The following is a 13880-nucleotide window of genomic DNA, read 5'->3' as shown; positions in this document are numbered from 1 at the left end:
CAACAATGCTTTTCCCGTTAAGAACTGTGGCCAATATAACTATCCTAAGAACAAGAGTCCCTTGGACTGCAAGGAGATCCAACCAGTCCATTCTGAAGGAGATCAGCCCTGGGGTTTCTTTGGAAGGAATGATGCTAAAGCTGAAACTCCGGTACTTTGGCCACCTCATGCGAAGAATTGACTCATTGAAAAAGACCCTGATGCTGGGAGGGATTGGGGGCAGGAGGAGAAGGGGACGACAGAGGATGAGATGGCTGGATGGCATCACTGACTCGATGGACATGAGTTTGAATGAACTCCGGGAGTTGGTGATGGACAGGGAGGCCTGGCGTGCTGTGATTCATGGGGTCGCAAAGAGTCAGACACGACTAAGCGACTGAACTGAACTGAAGAACAAGAGCCATTCTTGATGTGTGTGTGTGCGTGCTCACTCAGTCATGTCCAATTCTTTGCAACCCCATGGTCTGTAGCCCACCAGCCTCCTCTGTCCATGGAATTTTCCAGCAAGAATACTGGAGCAGGTTGCCATTTCCTTCTCCAGGGGATCAACTCGTGTCTCTTGCTAGGCAGGTTCTTTGCCAGCTGAGTCACTGGGGAAGCAGAGATCTTCTAAGTGAACTAAAATTCCCCGAGGACAAGCCCTCCTGGACATGCTGGAAACATGCTGACTCCTTGCCTCTGAGCTGTGTAACCCTTCCCCCCACTGGTTAGAGTAGTGCTTCTCTAGGGCCGTCCAGAGCAGTCTGGAAGGTGGTCTGCCTGTTGATCTTGTATAATATGGATGCCTATTTTATGATAATGTCACACTGTGTTGTTTCATCCTCTTAGTCATCAAGCCCCATAGACTGCCTCCACAATGTCATGTTATTTTTTCCATTTCCACAACCACTACCTGAGTTCAGGTCACCATTAATTCTTGCCTATGGTATTGCAGTAGCCTCCTAATTTAGTTACTTCCTATCCTTTCTCTCTGCATCCATTCTAAAACCAACAATTTGAGTAATGAACCTAAATTAGAGCTTAATATCATGGTAATGTAGTTCTTGTTGTTATTTAGTTGCAAAATCATATCCAACTCTTTGTGACCACATGAACTGTAGCCCACCAGGCCCCTCTGTCCATAGATTTCCCAGGCAGGAATACTGGAGTGAGTTACCTTTTCCTTCTCCAGGGGATCTTCCTAACCCAGGGATCGAATCCACTTCTGCGTTGGCAGGCAGGTTCTTTACCACTGAACCACCAGGGGAGCCCACTCTAGTTCTTAGAGGTCCCCAACTGCCTAGAAAAGGTCTAAGCTTTTCAACTGGTTTTCAAAGTCCTCAATAATATGACCCCATCCTGCTTTTCTAGCCTTTGTATATCCCATATTAATAAACATTCATATTTATCCATTCAACAATGGGGTGTTTGCCATGCGTCAGGCATAGCTAGGGTTTCAAAAGAAAACAAGGTATCCAAGCGGATTGCCAGTGGAAAAGGTGAAAAAAACTGAAGAGTAACTAGCAGAAGAAGGAACACCAGGAGACTATGGTGCCCAAAAAATCACATGAAGAAAATGTTTCAAGAAGGGAATGATTAAGTACATATTAAATACTGCTAAGTCGAGTAAAATGAGGACTCCAAATCAACAATTGGAGTTTGGCCATGTGAAGGTCATTGCTGACATTGACAAGAATAGTTTCCGTGGAGTAGTTGGAATGAAAGCTTGGTTGGGGTGGGTTCAAGAGAGAAAATATAGGAAGTTGAAGGTTTTTGCTACACAGGGGAACATCAAGAATTTAGGTTCTAGGGACTTCCTTGGCGGCCCAGTGGTTAAGAATTCAAGCTTCCACTGCAGGGGGCACAGGTTCAATCCCTGGTCAGGGAACTAAGATCTTGCATGCTATGCAGTGCAACCAAAAAAAAAAAAAAAAAAGAGAGAGAGAGAGAGAGAGAATTTAGGTTCTGGGAAGTCTTTCTAAAGATGTGAGGGAGAACATCAAGTTTGTTTGTTTGGTGATGGAATTATTCAATATACAGAGAGAATTGATGATGCAGGGGATAACTTCAAGTATTTGGGGAGGCAAAGAAGATGGGATCCAGTGCACAAGCAGTTGATCTGAGATAGCTGAGAAATTTCAATCATTTTAACCATAGTGATGGCAAACAGAATGGAAATAGGAGTAAATAAGTAGACCTGGTGGTAAGAATTAAAGTTTATCTCTTGTGACTGCTTCCATTTTCTCAGTGAAGTAAGTTAACAACTGAGAGTGAGGAAGGGAGGAAAGAATACGGGAGGCTTAAGGACATAAGAGAGGATGTGCAATAGTCATCTTGGATCACAGGAGACTGACTTGATTAAGCAAATACAATCAGATTACTGAGCACTTGAGATTTCTAGCTATAATTAAGGTGACACCTGCAATGCATTTCCTTTTTTAGCCTCTGAAGAAAAAGCTTTCACACACAATTTTTTTAATTCATTTTTAATTGGAGGATAATTGCTTTACAATATTGTGTTGGTTTCTGCAGTGTATTAACATAAATCGGCCACAGATATATGTATGGCCCCTACCTTCTGAACCTCCCTCCCACCTCCCACCACATCATTGAGCATACAAATTTGCTCAACCACTCACCCCTTCATCTAAAACTGCATTCTAGAAAGCAGATCAGAAAATACTTCCATGTCTTCTTCCTCTCGGTTGCCTAGCCCAAAGCAAATTTTCCAACCACTCAACTCCAATATTAAGCTGTTGATGCCTCCTATAAAGCATAAATTCCATCTCACATTATGGTTAGTTGCTGTGCAAGATTGGAAGCTCCTTAAGTAGAGAAACTATATCTTATTCACTATAACCACAAGATGTTTCTCTCCATCCTCTCCACCACATACTATAAATCCCCCTGATTTTAGGCCTTGCCCAAATACATAATTGTGTGTTATGAATGTCCTATTTTCTTACTAAACAGATAGTTTCAGAAACAGGAAACCTGCTCACCTTTCCTGCTTATGTCCCTCAAATATTTTGCTCTTGAATTTTAGCTATTATTTTTACAGGTCCTTTAACAAAAAGAAGTTGCTTCAATAAATGTTAATTCATACATATGGTATGTATCAGGATCCTTGTCCTCAAGGAGTTTACCCCTAGAGTCAAATGTCTTAGAGGAGGTGTTGACAGACCAAGGCTTGTAGGTGAATAGCACCAGAGTATAGAGATGGGGAATGGGAGAAAGCAAATGGGGAGACAGAAATAAAATTTAGCTGGAGCAGAACAGTTTTGTTTTGTCAGTTTACATAAAGTGATTCTATAGGGCAGTCCTCAGCTTGTTTAACTTATATGAGAATACATCATGAGACATGCTAGGCTGGATAAAGCATCAGCTGGAATCAGGATTGCTGGAACAAATATCAATAACCTCAGATAGGCAGATGACACCATCCTTATTGCAGAAAGCGAAGAGAAACTAAGGAGGCTTTTGATGAAGTTGAAAGAGGAGAGTGAAAAAGCTGGCTTAAAACTCAAAATACAAAAAACTAAGATCATGGCATCCAGTCCCATCATTTCATGGCAAATAGATGGGGAAACAATGGAAACAGTAACAGACTTTATTTTCATGGGCTCCAAAATCACGGCAGATGGTGACTGCAGCCATGAATTTAAAAGATGCTTGTTCCTTGGAGGAAAAGCTATGACAAACCTAGACAGTATATTCAAAAGCAGAGACATTACTTTGCCAACAAAGGTCTGTCTAGTCAAGGCTATAGTTTTTCCAGTAGTCATTTGGATGTATGGATGTGAGAGTTGGACCATAAAGAAGGCTGAGCACAGAAGAATTGATGCTTTTGAACTGTAGTGTTCAAATCTGGTGTCCCCTGAACTGCAAGGAGATCAAATCAGTCAATCCTAAAGGAAATCAACCCTGAATATTCACTGGAAGGACTGATGCTGATGCTGAAGCTCCAATACTTTGGCCACCTGAGATGAAGAGCCGAGTCATTAAAAAAGACCCTGATGCTGGGGAAGACTGAAGGCAGGAGGAGAAGGGAATGACAGAGGAGGAGATGGTTGGATGGCATCACCCACTCAATGGACATGAGATTGGGCAAGCTCAGGGAGATGGTGTAGGACAGGGAGGCCTGGCTTGCTGCAGTCCATGGGGTCGCAAAGAGTAGGACACGACTGAGCGACGGAACAATAGGGCAGTCCATTGAGCCTCCCCATTTCCAAGGAGCTGAGGATGTGCAAAATAACTATAGACCCCCTCAACAGTGCCTTCTTATTTAATCCATATTATCTAAGACTGTTGTTCCCCATATTAGCAGAATTTACTCATCCCTTTTCCTCAAAGTCTGAGTGACTCTATCGTTAAGGCTTTGGGAATGGGGGGGGGAAATCTCTTGCACAAAAACAACAGCAGCGGCTCGCATATCACGACTTAGGGAAGCACAGAGAGAGCCATTAATAGGAGGCCCAGGTGGGCGCGAAGCCAGAGCGCAGGCCCACCAGCTCAGGCGCCGGAGCCGCCGTTTTTACGTAACCCGCCGCGAGAGGCTCCGGGGAGCCGGAAACCCCGCCCTGCCCCAGGCCCCGCCCCTGCCTCGACCCCGCCGGTTAGGTGCCGTGCGCAACCGCCGGAAGCTTTCGCTGCCTTCCCCATTTACGGGATACAGATAAAGTGTTTTTTTTTAAGAGCTGCTGACGCCATTGCGTAGGACGCCCTAAAACCGTGATCTCGGAGCGCCTCTCTCAGAGCTTACTTCCGCTCTCTTCAAGTTAGGAATCGGGCTCAGCCTCCAGTTTTCTCAGGCGGCAGCGGCAGAGGCAGCGGTTCGCGATGTTCGGCCTCAAGAGAAACGCAGTAATCGGACTGAACCTCTACTGTGGGGGAGCCGGGTTAGGACAGGGCAGCGGCGCTTCCTCTCCGGGGGGGCGGCTTTTGGCTGCGGGGAAGGAGGCCACGGCGCGGCGAGAGGTAGGGGGAGGGGAAGCCGGCACGGTGATTGGCGGAAGCGCCGGCCCGAGCCCCCCGGCCACTCTTGCGCCCGACGCCCGGAGGGTCGCGCGGCCCTCGCCCATTGGCGCCGAGGGCCCCGACGTCACCGCGACCCCCACCAGACTGCTGTTCTTCGCGCCCACACGCCTCGCGTCGCCGCCTGAAGAGATGGAATCCCCGATCTCCGACGCCATCATGTCGCCCGAAGAGGAGCTGGACGGGTGCGAGCCAGACCCTCTCGGGAAGCGGCCTGCCGTCCGGCCTTTAGCTTTGATGGTCGGAGAAGCCAGTAACAACAGTCCAGGCTCGGACGGCTCGCTGCCCTCGACGCCGCCCCCATCAGAGGAGGAGGAGGACGAGTTATATCGGCAGTCCCTGGAGATTATCTCTCAGTACCTCCTGGAGCAGGCAACCGGCGCCAAGGACGCGAAGCCCCTGGGCGGGTCTGGGGCCACCAGCCGGAAGGCGTTGGAGACCCTGCGCCGAGTCGGGGATGGGGTGCAGCGCAACCACGAGACGGCTTTCCAAGGTAAGGGGGTTAGTCCTGGAAGTCGTGCTGCCTTTTTTCCCCAGCTCTCTGGACTCACCCATCTTCGGTGGGTGGAAACAGAAACGAGTCTGTATTGAAAGGACTCTTCTATTTCTGAAACCCGAATATTCTGGCCGTGAGTCATTGTTTCCGCCCACTTAATTCTTTTGGAAATGGCAGCTCTGTTCAAAGCCCGGAAAGGGTGGGATGTCAGTTTTCAAGTGGGATCGCCCAGAGTGCTTGCTGTAGAGCCCGAATAGCAATTTCCCTCGCCGTGGGTGGGCAGGCGAATCGTGCCCTGGTGTAGACAAAAGCAACCGTGGGAACCTGCGTGGTTTTCTTCCTCTCAGGCATGCTTCGGAAACTGGACATCAAAAACGAAGACGATGTCAAGTCTTTGTCTCGAGTGATGGTTCATGTTTTCAGTGACGGAGTAACAAACTGGGGCAGGATTGTGACTCTTATTTCTTTTGGTGCCTTTGTGGCCAAACACTTGAAGAGTATAAATCAAGAAAGCTGCATCGAACCACTAGCAGAAAGCATCACAGATGTTCTCGTAAGGTCAAAACGAGACTGGATAGTCAAACAAAGAGGCTGGGTAAGTTTGATTTAAGGTCGAGTAGGGGACTTGGAGTGGAAATGGATGAAGGATTTTATAAGAGAAAGAGGATATCTAAAGGTTTTTTAAGATGCACAGCTTAGTTTTCAAGGCTCTAATTGTGGACCTCTGGTTGCATGGTGTTGATTTAAGTAGTTGGCCCTAAAGGATGGTGGGTGTGTCTTGAACTGTTGCATCAAAAATCCTGATTTTCTTAGGCTGTTTTATTGTTTGAGTCTTTTGCTTCGGGTATTTTATTATTCAGCTGGTTACTCCTCACCCCAGTTAATTCAGATTATGAAGAAATGAAAGAAGAATCCCTTGGGGATGGTAGTTAATACATTCTTGAGCGGGCCCCACCTCCCTTTAATTGCATAATGTGTCTCCTTTGCAGAGTTGGGGGTAAATAATTGGTTCGTCATTAGGTGTGGAGGGAAATCTTGGATATTTTAATTCATCTTTTCCTTGTAAATAGTGTTTTTAAGTCAGTAGAAGCCTGTGCTTGAAAATGTGCTTTTCTTTTTCGTTTTCTAGGATGGGTTTGTGGAGTTCTTCCATGTAGAGGACCTAGAAGGCGGCATCAGAAATGTGCTGCTGGCTTTTGCAGGTGTTGCTGGAGTAGGAGCTGGTTTGGCATATCTAATAAGATAGCCTTTTAAGTGCAATAATTGATTCTTCAGCCACGAAAACAGCCACCAAAATCACCACTGTGAATTCACACGTGTTTATGAAGTTGGACATCAGGCTGTGCAGGCCATCACCTAGCGATGGATAAAACCAAGTGATAGGAGGATTGTGGCTAACAGTAATAAACATATGAGAAAAGTGATTTCCCTTGAAGAGTCAGTATCTGAAAGAAGCTGAGTTCCATTTCAGCAACAGGCAACCTTTGGGAAGCTATGGAGATGGACGTTTTAGTGAAGACAGTAGAGTGGAGAGACTTAACCTCTCCTAAAACAGGAAATTGGCCAGTGGACAGGCTAGTTAGTCATAGATATGCCCACTGAATTCATAGACTTCTATAGTGTTAAAATAGAAGCACTAACAACGCCAGTGGCATATGTAAAGTTTAAGCTGCAAGTAATAAAACTATGACAAGAAGCCTCAGTACTGTACAGCAGAGTGTGAACGGAAGCTTTTTCCTCTGTAGCTTTCCCAAGTGGGATTCTTCAATAGACCAAATGCTCAGGATGTTTATACCTGTTCTACTTTGAGGGATTCTTATTTGCCTAATGTCATGGCCAAGAATACTGAAAATTTGAATAGAATTACAAATTTGGAATGTTCAATTTTGAAATTTGTTTGGGGAAATTGGTTTATATTTTTGGAAATTAGTATTAATCAAAAAGGAGATAAAACAAAATTTTACTTTCATTTTTTCATACCCTTAAATTCTGTTTCTATAGTTAAGAACCTATTTCTTAACAGCTTTTCTATTCTAATCTTTGTTCTAGTCAATACTAGATTGTATACAGAACCAGCTGATGTAATTGTATGCAACTTGGTGTAGTACAACAATTCTGATAACTATGCAGGCTTTAATTTTCCTATCTTGATTTGGGTAAGTATTTCTTAAACTGCTGTTTGGGGTTTTTTTAACCTGGGACTGAGAAATTAATGGAAATTAATCCTTTCACTTTGTTACACCTGGGTTTTCAATAATTGAGTCACTGTTTTAAGGTTTATTTTGGGGGGTGGAACACACAGGCTGATGACTTTCAGATGATGTGCTCTGATTGGGCAGCTACTTATTTTGAGTTCCTTCCATTTGACCTAATTTAACTGGTGCAATTTAAACTGAGTTCATGAGCTCATCTTCAAAGCTTTTGCTAAAAGATTTTCAGCTGTTCAGAATGGGATTTGTAAGGAATATGTATAAAAAGATCACATCAGGTGGATGAGAGACACTTGACCCCCTATTTGCTTTATAAATTGTACAATAATGGCTTGGCAAAGCAAGCTATAGTCTAACCATGGTGCTATTATTAGGCTTGCTTGTTAAAACGAAGGTCTAAGCCTAGCCTGTGAATAAAACAAATAGTTGTTTCATTTTTATTAATGATTCTTGAACTTTATTTCCTCTCTTTCCTTAAAATATTTGCTGCTTATTCTGCTCCCTCTTCACATATTTATATTAGTCCCTACAAATTTACCTTGCCATTCCTGAACTCTTATTAGCCCTTTTAGTTTTTGGCATTAGGAACCTAAGTGACTGCCCACGGAGTCCACCGACCTTCCTCATTTTTGAATTTTATCTTAGGAGATGGCAGTACAGTGGATGCTGACAGTAACAGTCATGAGGTGAGAAGAGTCCCTTCTTGTACTAGTATCTTACTGGGTGTTGCTTAACTCTGGGGAGAAATTTTCAAAAGTCCCCTTAGGGGTTTTCAGAGAAGGGGACAACTTCTTAGGTGGTTTTCTCTAGGTACCTTTGCATTTGAATATGCTCACTTAAAATTGATGGGCTCTTTTGTTAAACCTCAAAGTTATATAAAAGTTACTAGTAAACCGAAGAAAACTACAGTGGAACCAGGATCATTTGAAAACTTGAGCCTCTGAATGTGACCTTTAGTTTGTGGACTCCAGACGAAAATAGACATGACGAAGAATGTAATAAGGGAACAATTGCCCTGCCTGCCCATCTCTAAGCCTTAAGGTCATCTAGCTAGAGCTATTTTTTTATCTGTGTATTTATCATTGTTGATCAGAAATCATTTATTTATATCATGTCTATCTCTAAGGACCTAAAAGCACTTTATATAGTTAATTAATCTTAAGATCTAGTTAAGGTGACTGAAAGGCCTGTCTCCCCATAGCCAGTTGTGGAAATAAGCACAGAGATGTACACTGATGGAATTTAGGGGCCCCATTTCCACTTTACTAGGTGTGAGTGCTGAAATGTAAAGGAGGATCTAAAATTGATATTTTGGTCAGCAGCTGGCGATGAGGGTTTAGGGAGCCCAAGTGGTTTGGGGCAAGGTGAGTGCTTCTGTCGGGAGAAGAGGCATATGTTGTAAGTGCTGACTACATACGTGCAGGCAAATCCTCCACAATGGAAAGGGAGGGGCTGCTTGGAAAGATGGCTCTCAGCAGCTTCTGTCTGATGCTTCTCTCAGGGAAAATCCTGCAGTCCTTTAGTGTTGTCTGTACATTCTGTTGGGGGTGAACACCTTGGTTCTGGTTAAAACAGCTAATGTTGACAGCTGTGCCAAGAAAGGTTAGGACCAACAAACTAATGTGGGCTATAAAATGTAGTGTGTTTCCCTAACTTCCTGTTTTTCCTGAGAAGAAGAAAATAAATATTTTATTCAAATACAAGGTGTGGTGTGGGTGTTTTCTAATCAATGCTTGTTTTCCTTCCCCCTCTTAGGCAAGCATCTGAGGGAAGTCAGCTGAGCAAATAAATACAGTCTAGGTGAATTAACCAGCCAAAGCTCCATAAAGCTGTTTTGCCTTAGAGTGAAGGTCAGTTCCCTTTAGAATAACTCCTTTCATTCAAACTAGAGGTGTTGGGCTCTTAATTACATGTATTACTGTTGTACTTTGGAGCAGTTCCTGTACATTTTAATACAAAAATCAATACCCTGTCCTGGTTTCTTTTAACCACCAGATGTTGGTATAACTTGAAAGTAAGGAGGTTCATAATAGCAGTTATTGTATCACTCTATCTCACTCAACCTTTTGAGATGATTGAAGGAGCTAGAAGAATTAACATCCAAAGTTAAGAATTTTGATAAGGTGGTTGGTACTAATGTTTCAGTACTTTTCCCATTTCCTCCCAAAAAGGAAGTGTGAATTAGCAAGTCAACTTCAGAAGCACTGTCCTGTCTTTATTTCAGTTACCTTGAAAGAGAGTGGAGTCACCATGGAAATGTGCAAATATGGAGTTTGCATTTTGGTTTTAAGCCCTGACCACAAAATACTAACCGTGCAAACCGGATTCTGTGCTTCCCCCGTTTCGTGTTACGTACATCTGGCAGCTCCTCTTTCTGAAGCCTAACTGCCAGAAGATGGTAGTTTATGAAGAAAACTTTTTTACAACTGAACTCTCATACAGAGGTGTGCAGGGAGAATTAGCAAAGGACATGAGAGCTCGAATCACGATCAGTGTCAGGTTCTGCTGAACAATACTGTTTCTCCCTTTGCTCTGTTGCTATTGGAAGCTATTTCTGTGGCAATATTCCTTAGTTGAACACCTTATAAACTTGGGTCAAATGGTAACCAGTAATATGAGTCACTGAGGGAGTCAGTCAACACTTACTCATTTAAACACCACTAGGCTTGTTCTTTCAGTTCCTGTTTTGTGACTTGAGTACCAGCTCTTCATACTGTTTCAGAACACTGTTCTTAAAGCAGTTGTGACAGCTGGAGGGTTTTATAAAAGTTTAAAGTGTAATAACTTGCCAACTGGTGTGTAGCCTGGCTCCAGCCAAATGCCCAGAGCACAGACCATTAATTCCTGGAGTTCAAGATGATCAGCTGAGTCAGTCTTAATTTATCCTAGTTCTTTTTGGCCCTGCTTGTTCAGTGATTACAGAACTTTATCTTCTGCAACCCTCCCACACTGTTCAAAGGCTTCTCAGTTTCAAGATTTGAAAGCTTGACTCTCCTTTAATTTCAGAGTTGTTACAGTGTTATCTTAGTTATGTGAAGTATGTGGAAGGATGGGGGTTGGGAATCTGCCTCCAGGCAGATGTAACAGAACTCTTGGAATTTCATGTTCTTTAACTGGTAATTCTTGTGAAGTGGGGGAAAAAAAATAAGTATGGCAGGCTTTTGTTCCCAGCTATACCTGGTATCTCTGGCAGTTCATTTCTGTACCTGTATAGAAAAATAATTCTTGGCTGTTGTGAAATGTGTTTGAGCTAAGAGTACTGCTATGGATTTTACCCTTTCCAAGTATCTATTTCCATGGCTTGTTTCTCCCATTGGGTTTCTGTATTGTTACCAGTTTACCTTCTCTTCCTCATCCCTTGGTTAGGGATTAGGTTACCTTGCTAAGAATGTTTCAATACTGCAATGAATTGGGACTTTTTGTTTTGGAACTGAAACATTTAATGAGCTCAAGGCAGCCAGATGTTTGAGATTTGTCCATCACCTGGCAGGGGACTGCTTACTGGGCACTGCCTACTTTAGGATGCTGGAGTTAGGAAGACTAATTCTTCCCCTCAATAAAAACTGAAGGAGTGGGAGGTTGGGGGCAAGTAGATGTAACCTTTTATATACAGAATGAATTAAAACACCTAGGGAACACTGGAAACTTCACAGGTAAATGCATGGTGAACTTTGGGTCCTGGATGAGGGAAAAAAAGCTATAAAGGACTTGAATAATTGGAGGAATTTTAATGTAAGCAATATGTTAGGTAGTACTGATCAATGTTAAATTTCTTGACTGTTTTAATTGTGGTTATGTAAGAGAATGTCCTTGTTCTTAGGACATACATCTGAAGAATTCATGCATAACAAATCCATGGAAAGAAAGCAACGGTAGCACAGTGGTAAAGTTCACAATCTAGTCAAAGTGATAATAGACAAAAGGAATTAAGAGTGCAGTGCACATGGTGCTTAAAGGTATTGTAAAATATATATATAGTGAAACAAGGGCTGGGACAGGCAGGGAACGTTGGAAATTGGAATAGAAAACGTGCACAGAAGTGTAGAACAGGGAAGGAACCTCTGGTGGAGGCTGTGAAAGGAGACTTGTAGATAATTTTTTTACTCATGTCATCATCCCTCCCTGCCTCCCTTCCCCTTCACCCTGCATGGCAGTGAATACAGGCTCTCTTCTGTCGCTTCCATTTAGGGCCTTATGTAGAAGTATTGGAGAACACTGGCAGAAAAAGAAAAGAGAGGTCTCTGGTTTTAGAAGTATGAATTTGGTGTAAATGACATACAGCTGAGTGGATTGTTTATCTGGGAAGTAAAGAAGACAGACTTGGTTGCTTCCTCTATCTTGTTAAAAGTGGCAGTCTTGAACACAAAACCCAAGGATCATAGCCATCGCTGACTGGATCCTGGTGTAGGAGCTGGCGTTGGTAGACCTGCTTTGAATCAAGTTGTCTTAAGAGCACCACCTAAGTTAGTTCACTCACATGTTCACCAGCTCTCTTCACCCACTCAGGTTCACATAGGAAAAGGAAAATAACAGCCCCCAAAAGTCATTTAACTGGACCCCAAGAAACTGAATGACGGCGCCACTCTCCCTAATCCTGTTCCCGTGGGAGACTCGATTACAGCTATTCCCATCCTGGCTCAAAAACCAGTTTGCTCTGACTGCCCAGACTTCCCCACAGGCTGCATTCTTGCCCGTGAGCTCATTGTTTTGGCTTCTCTGTGTAAATCCACAGACTGCCAGAAGTCTCAGTCCCAGCCCCCTAGCTAGCTGAAGCTGCATTCCATTCAGAATTTCACCACCCCCACTGTGGTCACATGCCTGTGTTTATTCAGGTTATCCTGGAACAAGGTGTGCTGGGAAAGAGCCAAGAAAAACTGTTTGCTGGATTTCTACCTTAATTAGATGAGTTTCCACTTTAAGAAAGGCCTTCAATTCTGGGCCCCTAAAAACAATCTGTTTTCCAGTTTAGTAGGAGAAGCTGGTTTCAAAAATTGTGCTGCACGTTTCATAGGCCTACAGGGCTGGTATGACCCAGGTGTTCAGATTTGGGGATGGGTGGGGGGCGTTAGGTAGGGATTTTCCCTTAGAAATACTCGTGGGAACAGGACGGGGGGACAGCTGGGCTACTGCAAGAAGCAGCTGTTTCACTGCTTTGTTGATTTTCTTAGGCCATGAAAGCCCAGATCTAAGGCAAGGTGGGGCTGAAGGGTAATGGGAAGGGCATTTCTCTTTGTAAAGTTTGGGGTTAATATTGTATGGCCAAGTTGTATACTCCTTTCCTCTCTACTCTTCTTCGGTGGTTTTTCTTTTTTTTTTTTTAAGCCAAAAACAAAACTGCAGACTGACACTGGGGGAGGTGACACTTTTTTCATTTCTCAGAAATCCTCCATGAGGCAGAGTAGAGAAACAGAAACAGGGAAACAACTTCATGTTGAAATGACGTGAGGTTTTGTCTGTGTGCATGTTTTGAAATGAGGTGGCTTGTTTTCAGCTCTAAGGAAGAGCAGCTCTGCAGAGGAGCTTGGTAATGGCAGAGGAGTGGCTGGCTACCTGCTGCTTTGCCCCTTTCAAAGCTTGGTCGTTGGGGTCAGATCTGAAACAGGGTAGAGGTTCTGTACCCTGTTTTCCCCCTCATGAACCAAAATGATCAGTCCATTTCACTCAGTGCTGTTCGGTGAAAAAAAAACTTACACAAAGTAAGGATTTGGTCGGCAATCCCAGAAATAGGTTATTTTTAAAAAAGCAATGCAGCTGAGTTGCTTTTAAGTACAGAACACATCAACACAACTTTGATAAAGTTTGTCCTAGGGGGGAAAAACATGACTCAATGAGTAATAGATAACCCTATGCTTGCACGACAGTGTATCTTACACAAAGATGATGTATATTTAATTATTTCATGGGGCTTAAACACTGAATATATTTGAATCAATTCCTCGAAACTTTAAGTTGAAAAATGAAATTTAGACAGGATTTGCCTGAAATGCAGCAAAATCATGAAAGACATTTGAAAACAACAGAAACAGTTTATCCCATCCAAGTTTGGATCACTGCAGCCCAGTAACTATTTTGATAAAGTGTGTGCTCTGTGGGAATGAAATTGAATAACAGATCAAAGGAATTAAATTTTAAAGTGAAAATACTAGGTCTCAGGGCTTAAT

The 13880-nt window shown here is 43.3% G+C and overlaps 1 protein-coding gene across 1 annotated transcript; it reads left to right on the top strand.

Moving 5' to 3' along the window:
• MCL1 (BCL2 family apoptosis regulator) lies at nt 4630–9422 on the top strand. The gene is made up of 3 exons (XM_018046042.1): nt 4630–5506; nt 5857–6104; nt 6639–9422. The coding sequence occupies exons 1-3, from the start codon at nt 4819–4821 to the stop codon at nt 6753–6755; spliced, it is 1053 nt and encodes a 350-aa protein (XP_017901531.1). The 5' UTR covers nt 4630–4818; the 3' UTR covers nt 6756–9422.

This window comes from Capra hircus, chromosome 3, assembly GCF_001704415.2.
Source record: "Capra hircus breed San Clemente chromosome 3, ASM170441v1, whole genome shotgun sequence".
Classification (NCBI taxonomy): domain Eukaryota; kingdom Metazoa; phylum Chordata; class Mammalia; order Artiodactyla; family Bovidae; genus Capra; species Capra hircus.
This window is presented reverse-complemented; position numbering and strand designations above follow the sequence as displayed.